Source organism: Apteryx rowi, unplaced genomic scaffold, assembly GCF_003343035.1.
Source record: "Apteryx rowi isolate R43461 unplaced genomic scaffold, aptRow1 scaffold_2, whole genome shotgun sequence".
Classification (NCBI taxonomy): domain Eukaryota; kingdom Metazoa; phylum Chordata; class Aves; order Apterygiformes; family Apterygidae; genus Apteryx; species Apteryx rowi.
Genome location: NW_020448307.1, coordinates 6,862,018 through 6,886,080, shown reverse-complemented (window position 1 = coordinate 6,886,080; position 24,063 = coordinate 6,862,018). Strand labels below are relative to the sequence as shown.

The 24,063-nt window shown below is 37.5% G+C and overlaps 1 protein-coding gene across 1 annotated transcript in view; it reads left to right on the top strand.

Moving 5' to 3' along the window:
* The first annotated feature begins 1,295 nt into the window (after positions 1-1,295).
* Positions 1,296-24,063, top strand: part of RNF130 (ring finger protein 130) — a 37,729-nt gene continuing 14,961 nt past the window's right edge. The window contains exons 1-5 of the mRNA XM_026063544.1: positions 1,296-1,310; positions 2,376-2,430; positions 4,485-4,679; positions 19,046-19,296; positions 23,258-23,329. Of these exons, the coding sequence (XP_025919329.1) occupies positions 1,296-1,310; positions 2,376-2,430; positions 4,485-4,679; positions 19,046-19,296; positions 23,258-23,329 (588 nt within the window). The remainder of the gene's footprint in view (positions 1,311-2,375; positions 2,431-4,484; positions 4,680-19,045; positions 19,297-23,257; positions 23,330-24,063) is intronic.

Here is a 24,063-nt window from a genome sequence, read left to right as displayed (position 1 = left end):
TGTATTATCTGATGCTCAACATCTTATTGACTTGCTTTCATATCCGTTTCTGTGCGATTTGGTATGGAAAGTGAAATAGGAGGAAGTTTATTGTGAAATCAGAAGYAACTCTCCTGGAGGAAGTAGTTTACCTCGCTTCCTGTACTAGCCCATTTCAGCAGCCACATGGTTTCGTAGGCACCCAGCGCTGAGGAGCTGGCAACACTTTTTTTTCCCTAAAATGAAACAGGGCATTCTAAAAAGACATAGGTGTGCCCTCAAGTAGGTAACCTTGCCATTCCACCTAAATAAAATCCAAGCGTGAACTGCTGGCAGAGTTGCTTTTTGGTTTTTTTTTGTATTTCTCACTTGGGATGAGCAGAAAACGAACTGAGCTATTATCTCTCTTATCTGTGATAAAATTTTCTAGTTCTCCACACGTTTTTGGTGGGATTTTTTGGGGGGTAGGGGTTCACAGCAGCTGGACTGTGACTGAGTCTGAGACTTGGTATACCTGCAGCACTTGAATTATTACCATATTTTAGAAAAACCTTAGATTTTCACATGAGAGTAGAAACTACAATAAGTGAGACTAGCTTTTTTTAAAGAGCCTGTAACTTTATGAAGGTTCGTTCAGAATTCCTTTTTTGATTGATAATGAGTAATGCCTTTTTGGTTACTTGTAATAAAACTGGTAATGGGTAGTGCTGTTTTTGCTAGATTAGAACACCTAGGAAAAAAGTGGGTGTTTCGTTTGATTATATTAGCTTTGATCTCTGCCATGGGTTCTGTCGCAATCCTGATAACAAAGACCACCCTCCAGCATGAAAAGGGCACACATCTGTGTTTGAGTATTCTTCTGTTGCCTTGTGCAAAATGGGAATATATCTAGAAAAGAACATAGCAAATATTATTTCAGTCTATATTCTTGCTGTAAGAAAGTCACCAAAAGCAGCACAGCTGAAGCAGAAAAGGGTAAATGTTTGATATCACTGAAGATTATAATCCTTTTAAATTTGAAGAAATGATAATTTTGCGAATTTGACACTTTATTTGTGAGAAGAAARTTTTATTTTGCCAACATGTCCGTGGTACACAACTAGATGTGGAGAAAGGAGAGACAGAGTAAATAACCTGCACTTCAAATTAGCATGAGCAGTAACACACCTGCAGGAAAGCATACTCGGATGTCTTTCTGTGTGCTATCTTCTGCAACTGTGAAATGACGTGAGTGACTTATGATCATATCTTTTTCTGTACAAGTGATTTGTATTAGAATAATTTTAAATTAATGTGAAGTTGCTTTTCATTCTGACATGGACATCGTCCAGGTAATACTTATAAGTCCTAGTCTTTTAGATCTTAAGTGGACTTTGGACAACAGAGCATCGATGACATGGTAATGGAGAGCTATTGATGATGGTTCTTGCTGACTTTGTTCATTTATCGATGTCCCTTATGATGCCAATTTATGTGTCTGGCTCTTTAGGTATATAATAGATGGTTTTTAGCCAACTCACTATGCTAGAAGAGTGAGCACAATTATAAGAATTTCATTTGTTTTGGAGTGTATCCAGCCAATTAAGAAACAGACAAACCCAGACTTTCCACTATTGTGCCTGAATTTTCCTGTGTTAAAAGTAAAAGGATTATTTAGCATTTGTGCAGTGTAAATAGGATATTAAAGCAAGTTGTGATTTCATATTAAATCTCAAGTGACTTGCAGTCACTCTGTTCAGGTTTATTTAAAAGATTTTCCTTAGTGGGTTTTATATTAGTTGAATAATGCTAAAATAATATTGTAAGATGTTGATCAAATCTTCATCAGGACATACTGAATCACCTAATCAGGAATAACATGCTGTATGCGTGTTAGTAGCATCTGTTAGCCTATATCTGGAAAGTTTGCATCTCTTAATCTCATTTCCAGTCTTGTTGATCTATCCAGTAACATTTTGTAGCTCTGTCCACAACTACAAGAGACTTTAATCTCTACTATAGTAGAAAATTTTGTCCTACTTTTCCTGGAGATGCTATGTTTTATCTCTTACTACTTTCTCTGTCAGTGCATATATAAAACTTCAAGCTATACAAATGTAAAGATGTCTACATAACTTTTTGTAAGACTGGATTATATAACACCTTTTTCAGAATGCTACCTTCCTTCAGGATGTCTCTTACCTTTTTTTGCTTTTCTTTTTTTTTTACCATTTCCATTCTAATTAATAACCCATTATTTTGTTGCCATTTTTCCTTCACTCCATATTTTASCTTTGAACATGATTGCACTGAAACAAACTATACAAAATCCTTAGGATTACTGTTCTTCCAGCCCATATATTTATTTTGGTAAATTTGATGTTGACCGTAGTTTTTCTCTTCTGAATTAATTGTAGCAGTTTGGGGAGGTTCTGTGGAATTTGCCTGCTTACCGAATGGTAGTTTTCAGGGGTGCGTTTCACACCTGAGATTCTCGAATCTGACTTCGCAGGAGAAAGGATATGATTTTAACTATCAAGGCTTGAGAAACTTCTTGTTCTAGCCTGCTGGTATCTTTACCTTCCCTTGTTTTTAAATGGAAATGTTCTGAACGAGTGGGAAGCATGCATTAAAAAGCAAACTGCTTTTATCTTAGCAGAGTCTGTCAAGGCTGGCTGTTGGCGCATGTGCCCTGTGATGGTTTTGCAAAAAGAACAATTCTTCTTTAAGAAGAGAATGGCACTTTTTTTTAACTTAAAACTATAATGTCAAGCTACAAAAGTGCCGTTGAAATGCAAGTGTGCTCCTATGATAATTGCTATTCAGGGTGGCCATCACTACTACTCCAGAAATGCTTSTGTGTGGAGCACTGATAGTTAGCAATTTCCGTAGGGATTAAAGTAATGCCACTATAATGGAAGAAAATACTCTATAAAATTCTACTTTAAGCACCTCTATTTCAGATTTTCCCTGAACTCTGTATGAAACGTGCAAATATAAAAATACAGCAAATAGCTCTTAGTGTCGGAAATGTCTTAATACAGCCTTGCAAAACAACTGTGAAAAATACTTGCTGGTATCTGGACTATTTACCCTCCTTCCAGTGGGATGGGAGAGGGGTTTCTCGTTCAAATTGAGAGAAGCAGTGATTTCCTGTAAGATTGTTATGGTATAGATTCATCTCCACTAATTGTCTTTGGGTGAAGAATAGATTTTCTTTCCTGTTGCAGTGAAGATCCTTTCATTATTTAAATTTCCTGTGTCATAGATTTTACCCTGAGCTGTGCTAAGCTGAGAACACTTAAAAAGATCTCTTGTTTTGCTTCCAGCTAATACGCTAAACTGCCTACTTTAGGAGTAGACCTCTTGCTGAAATCCCATAGTCTGTGCTGAAAAACCCACTTTAAAAGGAAAATTTTATGGGATACTTCGTCTGAATCACTCTTATGAACTTTGAACGGCTTTCAGAGCTATTATTCAAAGAAATTACTTCTCTTAAAAACACTTTTATTCCAGCCGTTTTTAGTAGCCAGTGATGCTTATGCTTTCAGCATTTGAAAGGGTAAATATATTTGTACTGTGAGTTACAATTGGCTCTATGTTTCTGAAATCCTTCAGTGATGCAACCTTCAATGTATTTGACTAGACTGCAAGTTTGCAGGTGTTTGAACAGAAGCATCTTTCATCGGTTTCAGCTATTGTAACACAAAGGCATCTTCCACGTTGCTTTTGTGCCTTTAGTATGTAGGTCTGGGTGGCTTTGGGGTTGTTCCAGGATATATTACAGCATCGCAAAGGACAGAAAACGGGTTTGCATGCTGTTGAAATTAGATGTTTGGCATTTGCCATTTCTGTGAATTTTTTTTTTCCTTTGTAGTATTAGTAATGTGGGTGCCTCATGTTTCCAAAATGGTTTGTTTCTCTAATGAATCTGACTGCACTTTGTCATAGACAAAATGTGCATCTGTAAAAAGCTGATGTTGGCTATTGAGATTTCCCAAGATCAGCTTTTAATATCGCCCCTCTCTTTACAGTAGTCTGCACGTGGCAGATAACTGCTCTGAAATCTTGTTTTTCCAACCTCCTTTGTTTAGCTGTACTTCCCATGCGGCGATCTTTATGACTGCATTAAAAAGAAAAAATGTTGTACTACCCAGAAGGACTGATAAAACAGCTGTTTGTTAAATGCCTATAGCGTATGAACCATATTCGTATGTTTTTCAGCCTGTAGGCAGGTATTGATTCAAATGGTAATTCACTGTTCTAGCTGCTCTAGAGTTAAAAATAGCTTATGCTGGTGAGCCTAATTCTTGGGCATGTATTCATGGCTTTCAGTGTGTGAGGTTGTTTTTTAAAGAAGACTTTCTTAYGAATGCAGTTAGCTTTAGGCTTTATTAACCAGAGAACAGTAGCTTCCTAGTACATACCAATTAAATAATTCAGCAACACTTGGAGTTTGGGGTTTTTTTCCTCTCTTTTTCTGTTGGAATAAACTGCCAGTTGTGTAAATATATCTCCAATTTCAGTTGCAGATCGCCTGGGCTGTGACCCTCGAACACGTTTCCAAGTTCCACCAAACACCAAGCAGTGGATCGCTTTGCTACAGCGAGGAAACTGTACGTTTAGAGAGAAAATACTGCGAGCAGCTTCACATAATGCCACAGCTGTGGTCATTTACAACAATATATCCAGTGAAGAACCAGTCACTATGACTCATCAAGGTAAATAAAATAGTCTCTTCCACTTTTATTCCTTTTCCCCAAGTACTCTTTTGCYGTCTAGACTATAACTAAAGTGCTATTGGCACTGCACAAATAATACTATTTGAAACAGCCTGTTCTCTAATGATGTTTATGTGTATGCAGTATAGTGAAGTAAGCCTGTAGTTCTGAAAGAAATTCTTTTCTTCTAGAGTACTTTTTCACCAGTGAGGAACACTTTCCCCTGCAGTGGGGTTACAGAAGTGTTGGGGATAGGGGAGTAGATGTCCCTAAAATCTTAGGTGTCGTGTGTTTCAAACCTTGCCAAAGACAAAAAGCTAACACTATGTATCAGAATGTCTAGAATTTTACAAAGCATCTGTACCTGAAGAATTTTTATAGTAGCATGACTGGTTGCTTACRGTGGGGTGTCTCAAAGGTTAACAATTGCACCAAAATCAGAGCTTGTGTGCTTTTCTACGACAGCTTACAGAGTTCGGTTTCTGCAATGTGTCTTTATGGATGCTGTACAGGAATCAACAAAACTTAGTGATTCAAAGTAAATAAATAGTCTAGAATTAGACTATTGCTAGTCTGGAATGATGCTGAAAGTTGGATTTCTACAGACTTCTATATTTTTAGGACTATTCACGTGTAAAATTTTGCCATTATCAGTGAGTGAGTTTAGCTGGTGGGAGCCTCATACTTCCTTTGCTACGAATAACTTTCACAGTTCTGATAACTGCAAAGCTTTCACTTTCCCAGATTTTATCACTTCGGAATTATTTAGCTTAATTGCGAAAGGTCTGTTTCTATATTTGATAGCTGAACTACTGAATCTTTTTCTAAAATATTTCCAATCCTTTTTCTTTAAGCACAGAGGGGGTTGCTTGGAAACTGGAGTTTCCTAGTTATTGCTCTGCCTATTGTCACATAGTTGGGGTTGGATTTTTCTACTAAAAAAGCCCTGTGGTCACTTGTTTCTCTTATTTTGTGATTTGAGCGAGCATCATGCAAGGGAAATGTCCTGTGGCTTGTTCTAGTGTAGTGGGGTTTTACCTTCCCAATTCTGTGTACTGCAAGAATTTCCCAGGGAGCTTTGTGTAACAATTCTAAGCCTGTTGCAATTTTTTTTCTTAGTCACCTTCCTCAGACGCTTTTACATGTAATCTGCAGGTGAAAAGCCCCATGTTCTAGTGAAACATTCTTTACCACCTTCCTTTTGTGGTCCTTTGCCACTTCTCTCTTCCTATGTAGTACCCCCCCCACCAAAGCCTTCAGCTCTGTCTCCTTGACCTATCTGTAAGATGGTAAAGCCAGCAGTCTTTTTTTAGCAATGGTTTGTGACTTCTCCTGTAATCTGGAATGCTTTATTGTGAGAGAGAGATTACCAATAAAAACACAGGTCTAGYATTGTTCTAGTACGTGCTAAAATATTTAATGGATTTGATTACAATTTTAATATCCTTTTTCTCATAATGCGGTTAGATTTGGCAGTTGCTCTCATAGCAATGGGATGGTGTCCGTCTTTTAAGAAGTGCATGTTCACTCGRTGTTTCAGCTCTTAAGACCAGTGTCGTGCCTCTGAAAATATGTCAATAGATCTGATGGTTCAGGTAGCTTGAAATAATCGCTCAAGTTTTAAGACCTGAGATCTGCTGTGGAGAAATGGTGTCTTGCAAGCTGTAGAATGGTCAGGTAACTGCTTGAATACTTGATATTTGGAAAAAAGCTAATACCATCTTCAGCATGTTGATTTCAAAATATCTGTTCTTACTCATGGTGAGGTCTTTTTTTCCAAAAAAAAAAAAAAGATAATTACTGGAGATGATGCATATTTTACYTTTAAGTCTTTTAAGAAACTATTTTTTAGCTGTATGTACTCAATCCCTTGGTATACTAGAATCTGTCACTGATTTGGGCCTGAAGGCGCTGTCTCAAAATTAGTATTGGACTTGGAAGTGTTCAAAGTATGCAGCAGGCTAAAAGTCATTATCTAGAAATTAAGTACCACCTTGGTTTTATGTTAATGTCATTACTGTAACACTAATAAAAGGAATGCTACTGCACATTTTTGGTTTTGATTGTTTTATGATCATGAATGGGATCTGTTTAGCCATCTGCATTTTGCTGAGCTCCCCATAATTAACTTCCTGTTTGCTTGACACAAGATCTGTACATGTGCGTAATTATGAAATGTAGACTAGTCATTTGGTTTTAATTTCAGCACAGTGAAGATTTGGAATCCAGAATTCCACTTTGTGAAAGTTATCCTAAATTATCCAATGGATAGTGTGTGTAAAGTCATCTTATGTGCACTCAAAGCATTCTCTGGTCCTCCTTTTTCTGCCTTGGCAACCATATTACTACTTGTATATTTTTGTGGTAAATGGCCATGTCATCTGCTAGCTGGATATTTCAATGCATTACATCTCTTCTCCTTAGTATTTTCTGTTTCTAAAGATCAGGAGAAGTTGACCCTGTCTATTTGATAGCCATTCTACTACTAATTCAGTTAAATGTGTGTTAAATAGAGTTGACATAAAATGAAAATGAAGGTGGGCCACCAAATTTGTCTTGTTGCCATATGATGTCTAGTGCTGTCTACTATTCCTCTTTTTATTAAAAAAAAAAAATGCATTCTTTACTCTGTTTCTGTTTGCATCTGTCTTACAGCCACCTCATTCAGGGCTTTCTGCTTTTTTTCTATAGACAGGTGAAAAATAAGTGTTGTCACTTTGTATCACTATTCCATAGTCTTTATCCTGCAGCCTAGAAAGCCTTAGGAATATTCCGTCTTGCTGGAGAAACACAGAGGAAAACAGCAACTGCTGATAATGCATGCTTTTTGAACTGCATGCTTTCCTGGTTTGGTATTTTTATGAATCCTAAACACCAGCTTAGGGAATGTCTGTGCTTAAAAAAAGTGGGGGGGGGAGGGGAAGAGGGCAAAAAAATAAAGTATTGTACAGATCTATGTATGTTGCCTACCTTAAACCTGCAGAGGTGATTCCTTTTGAAAGGAGCTGAGTAAGTAGGTCTCATCTATGAGACTGTTTTATCCAAATTATTTTATGCCTGAATACACATTTGAAAAATTTAATCTCATGAAAATTTGCTCGTACTCGACAGAATAGCAGAACATAAATCACTTGACAGAATAGCAGAACATAAATCCTTCTGGTGATCAAATGTCAACTATCACTCTTGCATCGGACTATCATCATTACATCAAATGAACAGTTTCTATTGCTAATATCAGAATTTTTTTTTCTTGTGTGATAGTCCATTAAGTCTAAGCCCCTTGGACTTGGAGTCCTGTTTTAAAGTAGATGTTGACCTAAGTTGGTGTACTCTTTTTTTTAAGTTTATTTCTGTTAATCTTATTTGCARCAATATTTTTTTCTCTGAACATCTCCCTGTATGTATTACTATGTGCATGTAAAATACATTTATTTTACATGTTCTTGTAAATGTCCTCTATCATCTAAGTGAAGGACATCTTTCCCAGCGTATAGGATATGTTAGACTATGATATCACTGGCAGGAAGGCAGTTTTATGAGTGGTTTTGCTTGCTACTTCTGTTAAAGCCGAACAGATATTGTCTAATGTAGAAAGCCTGTGGTGGAAAAAATATTTAGTAGCTGTCTCCTTTATAATCAATTATGGGAATAGGAAGGAAATGCAGGTAAAATAACATTTTAATTCTTTTTATGTGGTTGAGACAGTCCTATTAAATACGTATTACTTAAATTATCTATTGAACTGATCTAGTAAAAAAAAAATCTAGAGTTTTATATGGAGATACAGAAAAGAAGAGAAGCTAAAATAACCTCTAAATTAAACTCTAGTCCTCAGTATCTTGCAGTACAAATATATATATAAAAATGTCAAAATAAAATTGCTGAACTCCAGTAACTACTATTTATCAGTGCTGAAGACATTTCTTTAAGTATTTGCACAACATATGATAGAATACCTTGTTCAGAGAATTTTGCCTGACACAGGTTAAATCTCTGGGTCTTTAGAACAAGTTGCAGACACTGCGTCTTGATACAGCTTCATTGCACTTCTGAAGAAACGATGCGTTCTTTTTCTTTAAGGAAGTTTTTCTATTCAGTGATGTGCRTAGGAGGAGACTTTCTACTGTCCTAGTACTGCGAGAGACACTTTTCTCAGGATCTATTTCCTTCTACCCAATACTGGCTTCAAAAAAAASCCAGCAGTTTCCATTCAAGGCAGAAATTTCTGATCCTCCTATATTCGCTTACAGGAGAACACTGGCACCAGAAGCAGCATTTGTGTTTGCTTTGAATAGGGAGGATAAAATTGTGAGTGAATTTTTGTGTGGATTATTTTAGGTCACTAGGTCAGAGACGGCAGGGACCGGAAGTAACTTGGAGCCGTTGCCATCTAATGGCTATTCCATGCTCTCGCCCTAATCTGGGGTAGGTAGAATTAGACTGAAGAGCTCTGGGCTTTGAACCGCTGCTCTGCTGTGATGCAGGTTCTTACTGCGTGCAGCAAATCTACTCTTCTGCCACTTCCCTCTTTTTCTCAGACCGTCCATTTATGTAACTGTAAGCTAAAATGATGCATTAAAAACTAAGGCAGGATGCTTTGTAGGTTACTCTGCCCAAACGTGTGTTGGAATACAGCTGAAATATTCATCAAATCCGTCATGAAATTGTCCCTGGATTACTGAGACCTGCTTTGAATTCACAACTCAGAGTTCTTCTGTGTCTTGTTGAACTAGGAATACAAAAGCGCAGTTATTCAGATGGTGTGGTCTTAAGGGTATTATCTAATGGCGGCTTTCTTCAAATTCTTTTGTTTTGAAGCAGTCGTTAATAATTAACGTGGCCAGAAGGACTGGATAAAGGTGATGCCCTTTACTCTGGCACGGTGGTGAAAAGGAGAAATGAGTCATTACAGATGAAGCTTTAAAAAAGGAGAAAAAAAACTTCAGTAGTGTAAACGTAGTTAACATATCTTTGATCATTTTATATTGTTAATTATTGTATTGTTTATATTTGCTAATTGAAAACGTTAGGAGCAAGTGTCAATTTAATTCTGTTTCCCGCTGCATTTCTTGGAGGTATATTCATCAGGAAAATCCGTCCTACAGTAGATGGAGTTGTCTGACAGTTAACGAGCCTCGGAGCAGAGCGTTTGGAGCACAGGCTCTGGGACACAGGGAAGCGATTGCCTGTTCAGGACAAGCCAGGGAAACCCCTCCACAAAACTAATGTAGCCTCAGTGTCTTACTGAGCCTGTCCTTGCCAGTATTTTTGCATGGTATGTGCTTCATCCACAACTGAAATATCAGCAGTTAGGCTCATTTTTCCGTAGCCAACTGAGAGGGTAATTAGTTCTGTGACTAGGAAAAGGCCCATGGGACTGTTAGTGACTATAAGTAATTACACTCTTTTTCTTAGCCAAAGACCCAAGCTCCAGCAGCAGAGTAATTCCTAAATCTATGGATTCTGTGGAATCAAATCTGATTCAAATCTATGGATTTGCTGTTTATGAAGTTCTAAAAATATTTGTGATGTCTTTYGATAAGGTTCTCCTACCATTTCTTTTTTGGAATGACCATCTAGATTGATGGTTCTGAGTTACAGTTGTCTGAAGCTAAAACAAAATACACGACCACAACAGACCACCTTTATTAGAAATCCCTATTTTGGGAGCTCCAAGATCCATTAGCCAGAATGGAAACTACTATCCAGAAATAGCAAAATGGAAGCCACCTACTCACATTACAATATGCAAGAATATTGAGTCTGTTATCAAAATTAAGCATATATATATTTTAAATACCAATAAGGTCTACATGAGGTTATTCTGATTAATCAAAAATGCAGACACTGTAATCAGTCTTTGGATGTTAAAAYCATATCTAAGGTATCAGTTTCAGGACATTGTTCCAGAAGTATCTGCAAAGATAAATAGTTTTCAAATAAACCRTAATTAACCTCTGATGATAAGACTCCTTCTGTATTTTATAAATATGTGAAACTGGTTAATGAGGAAACACTGTTTGGTAGTTGACTAATTTTAGTTTGCATTTGCCCAGTAATAGTATTATACTGCTTCTTGGGTGAAAGCTTAATGTGACCTTTCTGCTTTTTACTAGTTTGCATTTGCTCAAGGTTTGAATATAAAATTTGCACTTCTTTTTGTTAGTGTACTGATATCTCAACAGTAATATTTAAATAGGACTGCAAATGCAATTTGTTCACTCTACTTCATAGTCAAATTTCAGTAAAACTTATGCTGAATGAAAGCAAAAATGTATGCACAAATAATAGAAAGGGGATGGTAAAATGATAAATTCCTTTTTATCAGGACTTCTTGATTCTTCTAGGATTATTTAAGTGGAATATCTGTTTCCTTTTCAAAAATCATAGTGCAGGTAGATTAAAAGAAGCATTGTTAGAAGAGAAGAATACCAAGTGAAATGTCTGTAGAAACATTGCAATATTTATCTGCTTTTTTCCCTTTTTCTAGGCTTGCTTTTTCTGGGTGTTTAAAAAAAAAAAAAAAAAGACTAGGCTGCATACATTAAAAATATATATAAATGTTTCACAGAAGATAATAGTGTCCCTCTGCAGAAAGGGTATATTCAATATAAGCAAATAGTCAAGCCAGTCAAAAGTGAGGAGGAAGAAAAAACCACACCTGCCCATACCTTTTAAAATTAACTCTGCTACAGTTACAATTCTAGAGATGTATAATTTTTCCCTTCTGGTGCTCCTTTCTTCTCAGCACACCTGCCATGAATCTGTCTTCCTGATGCCCATCAGAAGTGTTGAAGTAGAATAATTTGCTTCTCAAAAATCAAGATGAGGCAGAGATTCAGGAACTTGTGGAAGGCTTAGAGATGAGTGTATCTTCAAGCTGCATAGTAGGATCTTAATTCTTCTAACAGTGTTTAATATCATATGTCTTATGATAGACAAGAAGGAGCTGTCTTTCTGAGTGAGGGTGATGGAGAGGGAAAGGTCAATAGCACAGTCTAAGGCCTCACTTCTACATCCTAATACTGTATTGTATCTTTGAGAGTAGTTTCTCAGCTGGGGTACGTGGTGGGTATTGTGAAGAGACAGATGGACCTAAGACCTTGTTAACCTTGAGGAAATGYAAGAGTGGATCTCCACCATCACGAGTGTATCTGCATGGGTTGGTCTTGGGAAGAAGCAGGCTGAGTGAAACAGGATGGTTCAGCTATGATTACCTGTTTGGCAGGAAAGAAACATCTTCATTGAGCGCCGGAGTAGAGCAATTGGGTTATGAAATAATGTGTCAGTAGTTGAATTCTAAACATGGCAAAACCAGGTGAGGAAACTTTTGGACGGTTTAGCTCTCCCTTTTATAAGCTCTTGGACTTACTAGGCCACAAAGCTGATCTACAAGTATGATGCTGAGAACATTGTGTTGGAGCACCATTACTGGTTTAATAACAGGGCATTAGAAAGATCTTTCTTACTTATAAGATTATTGCAACCACAGGTCATACATAACAATAATTTAACATGTTACAGGCTAGTGTAACCAGAAGCTGACTAGACTTTAGTATTTGTTGTGAAGTTAATTCAATCACACCCATCTTTGGAAAGCTGCTCTTGCTGTTGCTGTTTTTCTAGCTCTCAATCACATGCCTTTTTCTTAAAGGAGCAGAACTTCAGTGAGCTTTTGTTGTCATATCTCTATTAGCAGTACTGTAATGCATGGTACGTTTCAAAATACTGAAGTAGGCATATTTGAGTGACAGTCCAGTGTCCTGCCTTAAGCTGGTAGAGTAAAATCTTTTAAAGCTTCTGTTGCTGCAGTCAAAGAAGAATTTTGACTGTTCTTCAGATGTAACTTGATTGTATTTCACTTGCAATTCACGGAAGCCTGGTCTGCACTAAATTTGAATATCTGCTTCTTTGTCCTCTTAAGTAGACAGTCAGAATTCAAGTTTTAGCCTCAGCAGCAAATGTTTTTCAGGTTGCTTTGTGTTGATTGGTGTAGTAAAGAAACTTGTGGTCTTTGCAAATAGCTACTCCATGTTTTGGGATAGCTAGTTCTGCTGATTGTGTTTAACTGATGTATCCCTGTGAAAGCATGATTTTTAGGTAAGTTTCATATACTGCTGCCATTTACATTTTTTTCATGGTAGTATTGCAACATCTGTTCTAATGTCTGGCACTACATAAAATAGAGATCCTAAAGTAAATGTTTGYGTACCAGACAAGTACTCAACATTCTCAGTGTTACAAATACAACAGAAAGCAAAATGTTTTAAAACACTATTCAGTCTCATTTTAAAATTGATGCATATTTTTGGCATTAAATTATCTTGCTTGTTTAGAACTAAATAACATGCCAGGGATTTTTGTTTTCAGAAGTATTTGATTTGGGACTTCTCAAACAACAAATTCTGCCCTTGAGATTGCACTCGTGTGTTGACAGCTTGGATGTGCTCTTGTTTACTTTCTGATTAGATCAAAATAAAAATGTGCAGCTAGACCTGTTTTAATCAATCTGAAGAAATGCCAAGACTCTTCCTTTTGCTGTCTGCTTTTATGAAAGTCGATTTTAGAATGTAAGACTTAAATTCTTAAGAGTGAATTTCTCCATTTTGTATCAGATTAAAATTTTAAAGTATCTGAAGAATTTGGTTTTTTCCCCCAATGCCACTAATCATCATGGAATTTATATTTATATAAAGGATGTGATCTCTTGAGTCCATCTTTTCTTGCAGTGTAGCTGTAATATTACCTTTCATTATCATAAAATTGATATTCTAACATGGGTAATAACATGAACTCAGAAGCATCATCCTTAAATAACCAGTGAGATCTCTGTGAATATTCACATATCCCCTTTCATCTCAACTTTGTGTCTTATTCCTGTTTGTTTTTTACTGTGATTTCTTTTTCTCTGACTTGTACTTGGATTCCTTGTTTCTGCTTTTCATTTATTTTACATCTCTGTTCTTTCACTTCCAACAGTGTGAAATGCTGTTTACACTCCACCCTTTCCATGTGCATCCTGTGTTTTTTTTAGTGTAACTTCCATTCTGTCCAACCTACTCTAATTATGGTTAAGACAGATCATTCAGCTAAATCAGTGCTGAGAGTGATGTGGTTCTTTCTCTTTTTGCCTTTAAATATATATATATATATCCTTTCTTTCTTCTCTGACTTTATTCTCCTAATAATTATGCCTTTTCTTTCCCTTATCTTCTTGCCTTGTTGGTTCTGTGAATTCTGTCCTTTCTCCTTGGCTTAATCAGTTACCCTGTTCAGGTAGTTCTTGCTTCCACCTCTGCTGCCTTTCAATTCGGACTTGTTCTAATATTTTCCTATAACTCCAAATCAGTCTTTCAGACTTCATATATAACAATAGCACTTCCTTTGTGCTTTCCTGTTTTCTTCACTGATGTTTTGTGGGCTCCCAAATTCTGTCATCATTGGCCAACTTGATTTGTCACAGTTACATTAACTTCCACAAATGTCATCTTTTTTGCTTATGCAAATAGGGCTTCTAAAGTAACCTCTGTATGTGACAGTTGCCCTCTCCCTTCATATTTTGTTACCTGGTGGTAGAAGAGAAAAGGAACAAAACACCTTCAAACCAGTAAACTATTTTGAAGGAGCTTTTCTCCCAGGGGAAAAAAAGTTATAGTCTGTCTTTGTTTATAAGTTCCTGAATTTGTGCTTGCATCCGCAAGGTCATTTCACAGGAAGGTCTGGAAACCATTTATCAACTTGTCTTCTACTCATAATAGCCAAAAAGTAGAGTATGATGATACTGTTTTCTGTATGGCTGGAGTGGACAGTAGACTTCAGAAATGGCATTAGATCTTTATTCTTTTTTAAGCATGTCTTTATTTTGCATGTGTAAAACATCAGTGAATGGGACTTACAAAAAGGCTATTACAGATCTGAAATTGCTTGAATAAAAGCATTTTCCAACAAGTAACTGCTCACAAGTAACTGCTCCTTACTGCGGTCTCACTTTTCCATGGTGTTATTCCAAGAGATCTGTCACTCAGTGATGGGATAGATGCCCTTCCTGGGCACTGGATAGTGCATGTTGCCAGATTTTTATCCCCAATTGAATGTCTTGACAAATGCTTAACATACAGTTATCAAATTTTAATACAAGAATAGAGAACTCTAGTTTGTGAAGATGGGCAATTTCCTCTCCAATTACTTTGTCATTATGAAGTTTGCACTATTGCAATTGAATAGGCAGTGGCATTTGTATGTTGGGTTTTTGATGTCTGAATCATGCCCTGAATCCAGCCTACAAGTGACTGTCTGCACTACTCCTTACCTTTAGTAGAAAGATGTTTTTGTTTTAGGAACTCCTCTGAAATTGCCACCAGTGAAATTCAGATGAATATGTTAAGCTTAGGATTTTCAGAATGAAGTCATGAAAGGCCTCAGTTACAACTTAAATGTTGTCTGCTGTTTTAAGAGAGAGCAATATTCTTTTGCAAGTGTGAGATGACTGCAATTTATCTTCTTCATGCTGTGTCTGCAACAAGCATCAGCATGCACAGCCAAGGCTTACGAAATTACAAGGATTTTAGCTGAAAACGTCAGCCGTTAGAAAACTGCTAACCTTTGTTACAAGTATCTGACTTAATTCTCAGTTGTCTGTAAGTGTTGTCATACTGAATCAAAATAGTTTGGTGCCTCTCACGGGTGGTCCAACGCTTGCCATCCTTGAAATAGGATTTCAGGTTCGGGCCCTCCCCATCTGTGGGGGAGGAGGCTGAATCACTGCAGCAGTAGCACCAGCTCTGCGCCAGGCTGCTCAGGATGCCCAGGAGGAGTTGTCTCGCCCTCCCTTCTCCCCCAGTATTGACCAAGCAGCTGCTTGGACTGTTTACAAGTTCAGGAAGAAAAAAAATCAGCTATTTGGCAGTTGCATTTTTACCAGGCAGCTGTTCCCTGTGTCCTCCAAAGGAAAGACAGTAGATGGATGGGAGGTGTCTGAGGTTTGCTCTTTGAACCATGACTGCCACAGTTGTCTGTATTTTGAGYGTCTGAGAAAGGTTTGGTAGCCAACAACTAATAAAAAACTTAATTACTTGCTAGTGATGAGACTAGTCATTTTTCTTTGAAATAACTTTCTATTGACTTTCTATAAGTACTCTTTTAGAATTGCTAGATATGGATAGACTAGTGAGAAGATAGCAAAGTAGTTGCGTTAGCTCTACAGGAGACTGTTCTAGATGTTGCTAGTTTTTCTCATCTCTGTTTTAGTGTCTTCTCAGCTGTCAAGTCCTCCTTTCTTCTCTCCCACTGTAATACTATACAGAATTAATGATTGTCACTTCCTTTTCCTACACGGGGTTGCAGAGCTATCCTAATTAAGCATTCACATAGTAAAATTGCAGCTAGAAAGCTGTCTAGGTTTGGATGATGGCACTTCAATGACTTATATTTACAGATGTCAATATTTATCTTGGGCCTGCTGCCTGTCGTGGTCTGTGGTTGTGTAGCTGGTGGGCATTCTAGCTTAGCTGAGGGGAGTGTTGCTTTTCATAAGATTATGTAGTAATACTGTATTCTACCTTCTACAAACACTGTTGGTCTTTCTGTTTTCACCTGAGGCTTTTTTTTTTCTACTTAAGTTTCAGAAATGCAAGGTTTCAAGGTGCTTAAAATAAACGAGTCAATGTCTCCTCCTGCCCCCAATTCTTCTCAAGCAGAGTGTTCTTTCTATAAGTATTTAGGGTGATGCCCCTGACAAAAGCAGGGGTGAACCAAGTCCCAGTTTCCACTGAGTTTCAGTATGTTAAACAGGCACAAGTTATTTTTCTTTTCTGCGGTTCTCSTTGCTTCTTGCAGGGTCAGAAGCAGCAGTAGCACTTTGGCTGTTCCCAGTTGAGTCATTTGGCATGCAAATCACTTTGCAGTAATGCCAGAGGTTCCCTTTGTGCTAGGCCTTATATAAAACACATGACAGATTGTCAGCTTTGTCACCTTCCCTGGGCAGCAGGGAATAGGTAGAGACTTCAGCTTTTGATTTGGACACAACTGGACTAGTATCATAAGATCAGATTTGCTTTGCAGATACCCCTATATAAATCATGTCAGAATGCTACACTGAGTACTGCTGACTGATATTTTAATACTAACATAATTCCACAGTGCAAATAAATACCTACTGGGGAAGCATAACAGAATGCACGATCCAGGGAAAACAGTCCCTCCTCCCTCTCTTCACTGCCAGAACTAGACATAAAAAACAGAAGTGAAGCCTAGGGAAAATATCAAGCAATATAAATTTTCTGCTCTTGATTGATCTTTCATCTGAGTGTTTGGGGTTGCAGGAGTACCTGCTGCATCTACGTACAGAATCCTTAAGTTGCAGGAAAGGTAGCTCTTGTCCTGTAACTGCTGCAGGTCTGGGCAAAGACTTTGCTTAGGATCTCTTCCTGATGGGAAGTATAGGAATCCAAGCAGTGTTCCTCGATAATAAAGCACATGGTGGATTTTCACTGTTTCTGAGCTTTGCTGCTCACTAAATATCTTAGTTAGCTTGCATGAAACTGGAGAAGTATCTCTGGAGACGTGGTCTGCAGTGGACTTTGTGTGAATCTGTGGTGTACTACTGATTTAATGAGCTGTATCCATAAATTATGTTGGTTTCTGGTTGCTATTTAAAGCTTTTGAGTTACTGTGACATTTGTTTTTAAAATACTCAAGAGGAAACACTGAACATTCTTTTCCTGCTTACACCCACGTTACCAGGACAAGGCATGAATTCTTGACTATGCCTTTAGACTTCCAATTTTAAAGAAATGTTAAGATTTCATGGGGAGACCGATTTGGGGCTGTGAATTATTTTCAAGGAATTATTGTGCAAATCCTAATTTGTGAGAGTATTGGTTCTTATTTTTCTGAGTAGTTCTATCAGTTTTATCACAAATGTTAGGAAACTCTCTGAAACTGAGGATAGTGACTATAAATGTGACTCCTTGGCTTTGCAAATGGAAAGGATAATGATATAACATAAGACTGTTACAAAGCTCTAGTAAAGACCCATCTTGGAAAATTATGTGGCTGTTTGGGACTGTCACATGACTTATTGAGCTCTGGGTTCAGAAATGCTGCTCTTTTGAGTCTTCCTACATCATTTTCTGGGTACAGTAACTTCTTAAAAATAGGATTTTGATTAAAAGACTCTGACTTCCTTGCTTTAAAATAGGACCTCATGTTCTGTCCTCACTGTCACACTAAATCTCTTTAACTTAAATCCACTCTAAATCCGGAGTCTCAGTGCTGAAGTCACTCACGTTTTACAGTTCCTCTCTCAGGGAATGTAAATTGGAGCAAACAGATGGAGCCGACAAATGAGCAGACTTTCAAGGGTTTTGAAAATAGACCTTGAAAGGGCTTTAGTATAGGAAGTAAATAGATCTAGATGGGCAAGAATGGCACTCAATGTTTATTTTCTTTCTGGCTTTGTTTTTCCTATAAATTTTGCGTTCTTTGAATATAGATCAGAATTATCCGGAGTTCAAGATCCTCTTCTGTGTGGGGCTTCAGTTTTTAACATGTAGGTGCTCTCTCTGCTCTGAAGGTGGTTTCACTCTCTTTCAGCTGGTCATACAGTTTAGCGAGTCTCTTGGTATCTTTGTGCCAAGAACTTTTCCCTTTGGGACAGGAGGCAGTCTGGAGGAAAGACACTAAGAAAACAAGATGAGCTACAGGTTCAAAATGGAGTTGAGAAATCTGCCAGCCTCCTCGGTATCTTGTTGAGCGTGTCTTTGTATGGATGATAAAATCAGCGCTCAAACTTCTGCTGAAGTTGCTTTTGTCTGAAATGATCTAGGTGGAAGTTTGGCTTTGTTGCTTCCTTGGTGGAGTTGTGGTTTACAAGCTCTTGACAGCCTTTTTCACTTGTGAAATCCTGGTGACCATATAGGGGAAATTGTGTAACTTTACAGAGCAACTTATACTCAGCTCTGTATACACTAAGACCACCCTAGCAACATCACTGCGCTCATTTTCTAAAGGTTTTTCCATGAGTTGCCTGTTTAGGTATTCACAGCTTCAAATCTGGAACAAATGTACTTTTTAAAGCTAGTTCAAAGTACGCACAATAGTTATAATCAAGAAGTACTGCTTAACTATCATTAGAGATCTGTTACTTCATGTGGAGCTACAAAGTGTTTGAATGTTAACGCCTTAATTTGAAAAACTGGGTTTGAAGGATAAGCCATGAGTGCCAAGAAGTATGTTTCTTATGCCACGGATGGCTTAGATTAATTTCTTCAAGCTGTCAAATGGTTTTATATTTAGAAAATGTTGTGAGCAGCATGCCAGGTTAATTTTAAATGGAAATTAAATATGTTTTTCTTTTCTCATAGGAACTGGAGACATTGTTGCTGTCATGATTACAGAATCAAAGGTTAAGGAGATCCTGAATTATTTGGAAAAGAATATCTCTGTCTTGATGGCAATAGCAGTGGGATCCCGTGTTCCTCCAAAAAACTTCAGTCGGGGCTCTCTAGTCTTTGTGTCAATATCATTCATTGTTTTGATGATAATTTCTTCAGCATGGTTAATATTTTACTTCATCCAGAAGATCAGGTACACAAGTGCACGTGACAGGAATCAGGTAAGGGAATTCCCTTGCTTCTCTAAACTATGGAAATTATTTGCTCTCTATTAACTACTGTACATAGAAAATCATCTCTAAGGACTATCCATCAAACTAGTATTCAAAATATCTTTGTTCAGAGGTGGAGTATGCTGCTGGACAGGGATTTTATATAGCAAATTGTTGTTATCTTGAGTAGCACCAATGCAAGATCTTATTATATACAACAGGAAAGAATAGAACTGAGGCAAAATATTTGTTTTGTTTGAGTATGAGTCAAAGGGGAAGAGAGAATCTTTGTTGGCTGACTATCACATATTGTATAGTATATTACTTTTCCTTAGGACATTGGGAATGGGTGGGAGAGTTAAACTGTGAACGAACTTGTATAGTGTAGTGGAACACAGAGCTAATGTTTATTTTTGTGGGGGAATTTTTGTTAACTGGTGGAGTGAGATAAGTCATAGAGCTCCATTTGGATTAGTTAATTCCTTTAAGTCCTTATTCCTTATAAATTCTACCCATGCTATAAAGGATAGCTTTAGTAATAGGTAAAGTAATGCAGATGTATTGAGGCATTATCAAACTATGATGTATCATGAAGGTTAGATTAAGAAAACTAAAAGATAGAATTGTTCGGTGATTTTTCACTAACTTCCAGCTTTGTTCAAGATAACACAAGATATGAGCTGCCTAATTCTACTGGTCCTGTAACTTCAGTAATTATCTTGTCTAAAATGCCTTCTTGTATTCTTTTTCACCTCTAATTTAAGAACTTGTGTATTTGAACTAGAGATGGTCATTCTCAGGTGTCCTGAATAAATCAAGTCATCACCTCAAATATGGATTAAACTCTGGAAGTAATTTTTTCATGTTGTATTAGCATGGACTTACTGACCCACTGCCTCCATAGCGTGCCTTGGCTTTTATTGGGAAGSAGCAGTAAACCTCGGGAAATCTGTGCTCTCTTTGCCTCCGTATCTCTCTGTCAAGGATCATTTATGAAGCTGCTGGCCCGTAGCCACAGACCCCCTTCCCTCCGAGTTAGCGCTGACACGGAGGGTCCCACCGCCAGGCAGTGCTTTGGATATGTTCCATTAAAGACTGCTTGTGATTATTTAAAATCTCTAAAGGTTCCGCTAAATATTACTTTGTCAAACCTAAAACAAACGCAAACTTGTAAAGCCTCAGTTGCGACAAAGGATTTCCTTCCCAGTTTCTAGAAATAACGTCTGACGCTGCAGGTCCCCTGGGTATTTTGTAGACTTTCCTAAGGATGTCATTCGTAAATGACCACACTGTAACTGGTGCTTAGTGAGGTCCCTTGGGATGGTAAAAGTTTAAATATAACTGTTACTCAATGAATGTCTGTGGAGCACTAAATTGTGCCTGCTGCATCCCCTACATGGTTCTAGGCTTCTTCAAAATGCCCATGTTTCAAAAGAGCTGCTCCATGGGGAAAGGGCTTTTATGACCTTTTTTCTTTCTTTAGATTTTTACAAAGGTCAGGAGAAACTTGATGAAATTTTTATGTGGTTTAAAAAGCTGAGCTTATTAAACTTTAATAAGAAGGTGGCGACAGCTACAGTGCTTTTTTGAAGAGCTTTCACAGAGAGAACACTGTACTGTTAGTGATGAAATAACTTGTTTTAAGCTGTGCTGTTGTTTTTAAGTTATGTGGAGAGGCACGCTTCCTTTTTTTCTCCTTCAGAAAACGTCAAAAACATGCTGTGTTTTGTAGATAGTGCAAGTAGATACTGGTATTTCACATGGTTACTCTTGTGCACTTCCGCCAGAGCAGTTATGAAACTCCTTTGTATGTAGTGATGGCCTTTTCCATCAAGGCGGTTGTGTGTTTTAAAAGCAAGTATTCTGTATGCCTATGCCCTAATTTGACAAAAAAGCAAATCCCAATCATTCCCAATGTTAGCTTAGGAAAGTATTTGTTAAAATTAGAAAATTTTGCAGTGGCAAAAGCGCGCTTGTTAAAGTCGGTAGCATAAATGCTTTTCGTTGATGTGGAATGTGACTAGCATCAGCGATATGGTCTGATATCAGACTAGATCCCTTCATCACAAGATATCTATTTTACAAGTTTTCAAGCAAATAGAAATTCCCATGAAGACTAACCTGAAAACTTACTGTGCTTCCCATACAGCTCTTAAATGGAGAAGGTTATTGTTAGTGAATTTGTTTACATAAGGGAACATGTATACATTTTGGAAGAGTTTTGTTGAAACAGCAATGCTTTCAATAGGAAGATAGTATCTTAGGTAAGATTTTTTTGTACTGCAAATGCAAACTTATGCAGTACAACTAAATATAAATACTACCCACGGTTATTTAGGTGGTAGTGTCAACCATTTAAGTTAACTGCCTCACCATGTCTTTTCAGCTTTGTTCCTTTCGTAGTRATCACCCTTTTGGTTGTGCAATGATAATCTATTTCAGTAAAACAGCAGTGTGCCAGCRTCTTCTGTGGTGTTAAGTGCTTAAGCCAATGTGCCCATTTCAGGACATGTAATGTAGATTTGCTTAGACTGAGCGGTTTCTAATGTGTGGGAGTTAGGATAGGACTTCTGGCTTCAGGAGGTAGTAAATGCCCCCATCCCCAGCTGTTTCTGATGCTGCGTTTCCTGCACAGGTATACTCCAGTATTTGGGTCCCAGTGTGTGTATATATATATATATTTTTTTAATCCATATCCTGAAAAACGAAAGAGCCATTCTTCTGTGGAAAACACCAAAAAAACATGTGCTTATGTACTCCCTGAGTAATGGTGGTACAGTTAGTGGTCTTAACACAATATATACAGTTGTGGTGGCCTTCTGAGATCTTGTGTGTTTTTTTTTTTTTAATAAAAGCAGCCCTGTTAATTTCTGCTTGTATGCAGAGAAAGAAAAAGTGTGATACAAAGGGAAGGGGGGAGACTTAGGAAGGAATTAATTGTCAAACTTATAAAGGATGTGGGCACAGAAAATGCACATATGTTCACAGTTATACGGGAGTGTGGTATGTGCAGTTCACATACCCAGAAGCAGATCATGAGAACTCTGCCTCTTTCAAAGACAGAATATTTAGTACAAGATTGAGATAAGGGAGGAAACAAATGAACTTCCTTGTTCCAGTCGGTGTAAACCCCATCTTGCTTCTCTGGTTACTGAAACAAGAAAACGTGAGCTTTGTTCTACTTGGTGCCCTGTCTCTGGGATCCCGTGAATCAGCTGCCAAATAGCCATTCTTAATTGGCTGGCAATTGGGGCATTGCAGCAGGAATCAGCACTTTGAGCACAGAAGTGGCTCCCTCCATCCATCCAACAGTGCTGGTAATTAAAAAAAAAAAAAAAAAAAAAAGGCCTTTTGCAATCAGAATGAGGTAGGTTAATCTTCAAACCAGTATGAATTTCAGCTTTATTTAAGTCTGCATTGACTTACTTAGATTTCATGACCCATAAGTATTTTCTTTGTGAAATACTGGTGGTTTCAGGTTATAGTGAGATAAAAACTAGGTTACACTGAGGATCTCTTATGTCTCAGAGTAAGGTCAGCGTACTCGGGAAGGAAAACCAAATTTCAAGCTTAAGAAGAGAACAAAATGTATTACAGCGTGTTGGATAAAAAGCAAAATGAACAGAATATAATGGAAATCAAGGGGGAGGCATGTTTTAATTCTTTTCCTGCTGGCAGGGTTTCATCAGCTTTGTTGCACAGGGTTTGGGCGACTTCTRTAGACTGTTTCATACAGTCCGTGGGGTTTATGCCCACACATATTGAGTGCATTCATGAGCTCTGCAGCTGGATTTTTCCTTCCTGACAAATCTAGCTGTGGTTCTGCTGGGTGCCCTTTGTGTTTTATGTGTGACTGCTGTCACAGTGTATTGCAATGTAAGTATCTAGCCTGAATAAGTCATTGTAAAGTACAGTAATGAAGTCTGATTATCAGGGTTAATTTGTGTTCTTTTCTTTGTCACTTTATTAGCGTCGTCTTGGAGATGCTGCCAAGAAAGCCATCGGTAAATTGACAACCAGGACAGTAAAGAAGGGTGATAAGGTACAGTAATAAGATTTCAACATAGTCGTCTTGAACCTCATGTTTAATTTTTGCCAGCAGAGAATTCACTTCTTGGCTTTTCCTTTCTCTTCTGATTTTTGATCTTGGCTTTCTTGTTGGAGAGTTCATCCTCTGGCATAGTATTTAGTGTGACTTTTGGCATTTATGTATGCTGTAAGTGTACATTTCAAAGAAGTTTTTCTTGCTTAAGAACTTGTTGCAGTCTACCTGGCAACTGTAGTTGAGAGTGGTTTTGTGTGCTAGCTGGCTAGGGTTTTTTGCTGTTAAGAGTACCCAGGGCTAGTGGTGGAATACTAAGCTAAGAATCATTACATATGTAAGTTGTGTTTAAAATATATATATATTATATAAAATATATATRTATGACACATAATAAAGGACAATCTCTTATATAAAAGCTGAATATTCAGTAATCTGAGAGGAAATATGAAGAGGTGTTTCATTAAAGATACTAAATGTTACTCAAAGAAAAGTTGTAGTCAATATAAAAATTAAAATGTTTGATATCTTAAATCCTAAACTTTTTTTCATCCTTTTATCAGCAGTACTGCTTTGTCCTTGGTTCTGAAGCATTAGTCTGTGAAGAACTATATTTGAGAAGCACAGAATAATTGATCATTCTGATTAAGGGAAAAAATAGTAAATTAATCGTGCTTGATTTTTACTTTGCAATATGCAAGGGAATGCTGTCTTTTTTAAGAGAAAAATACCTT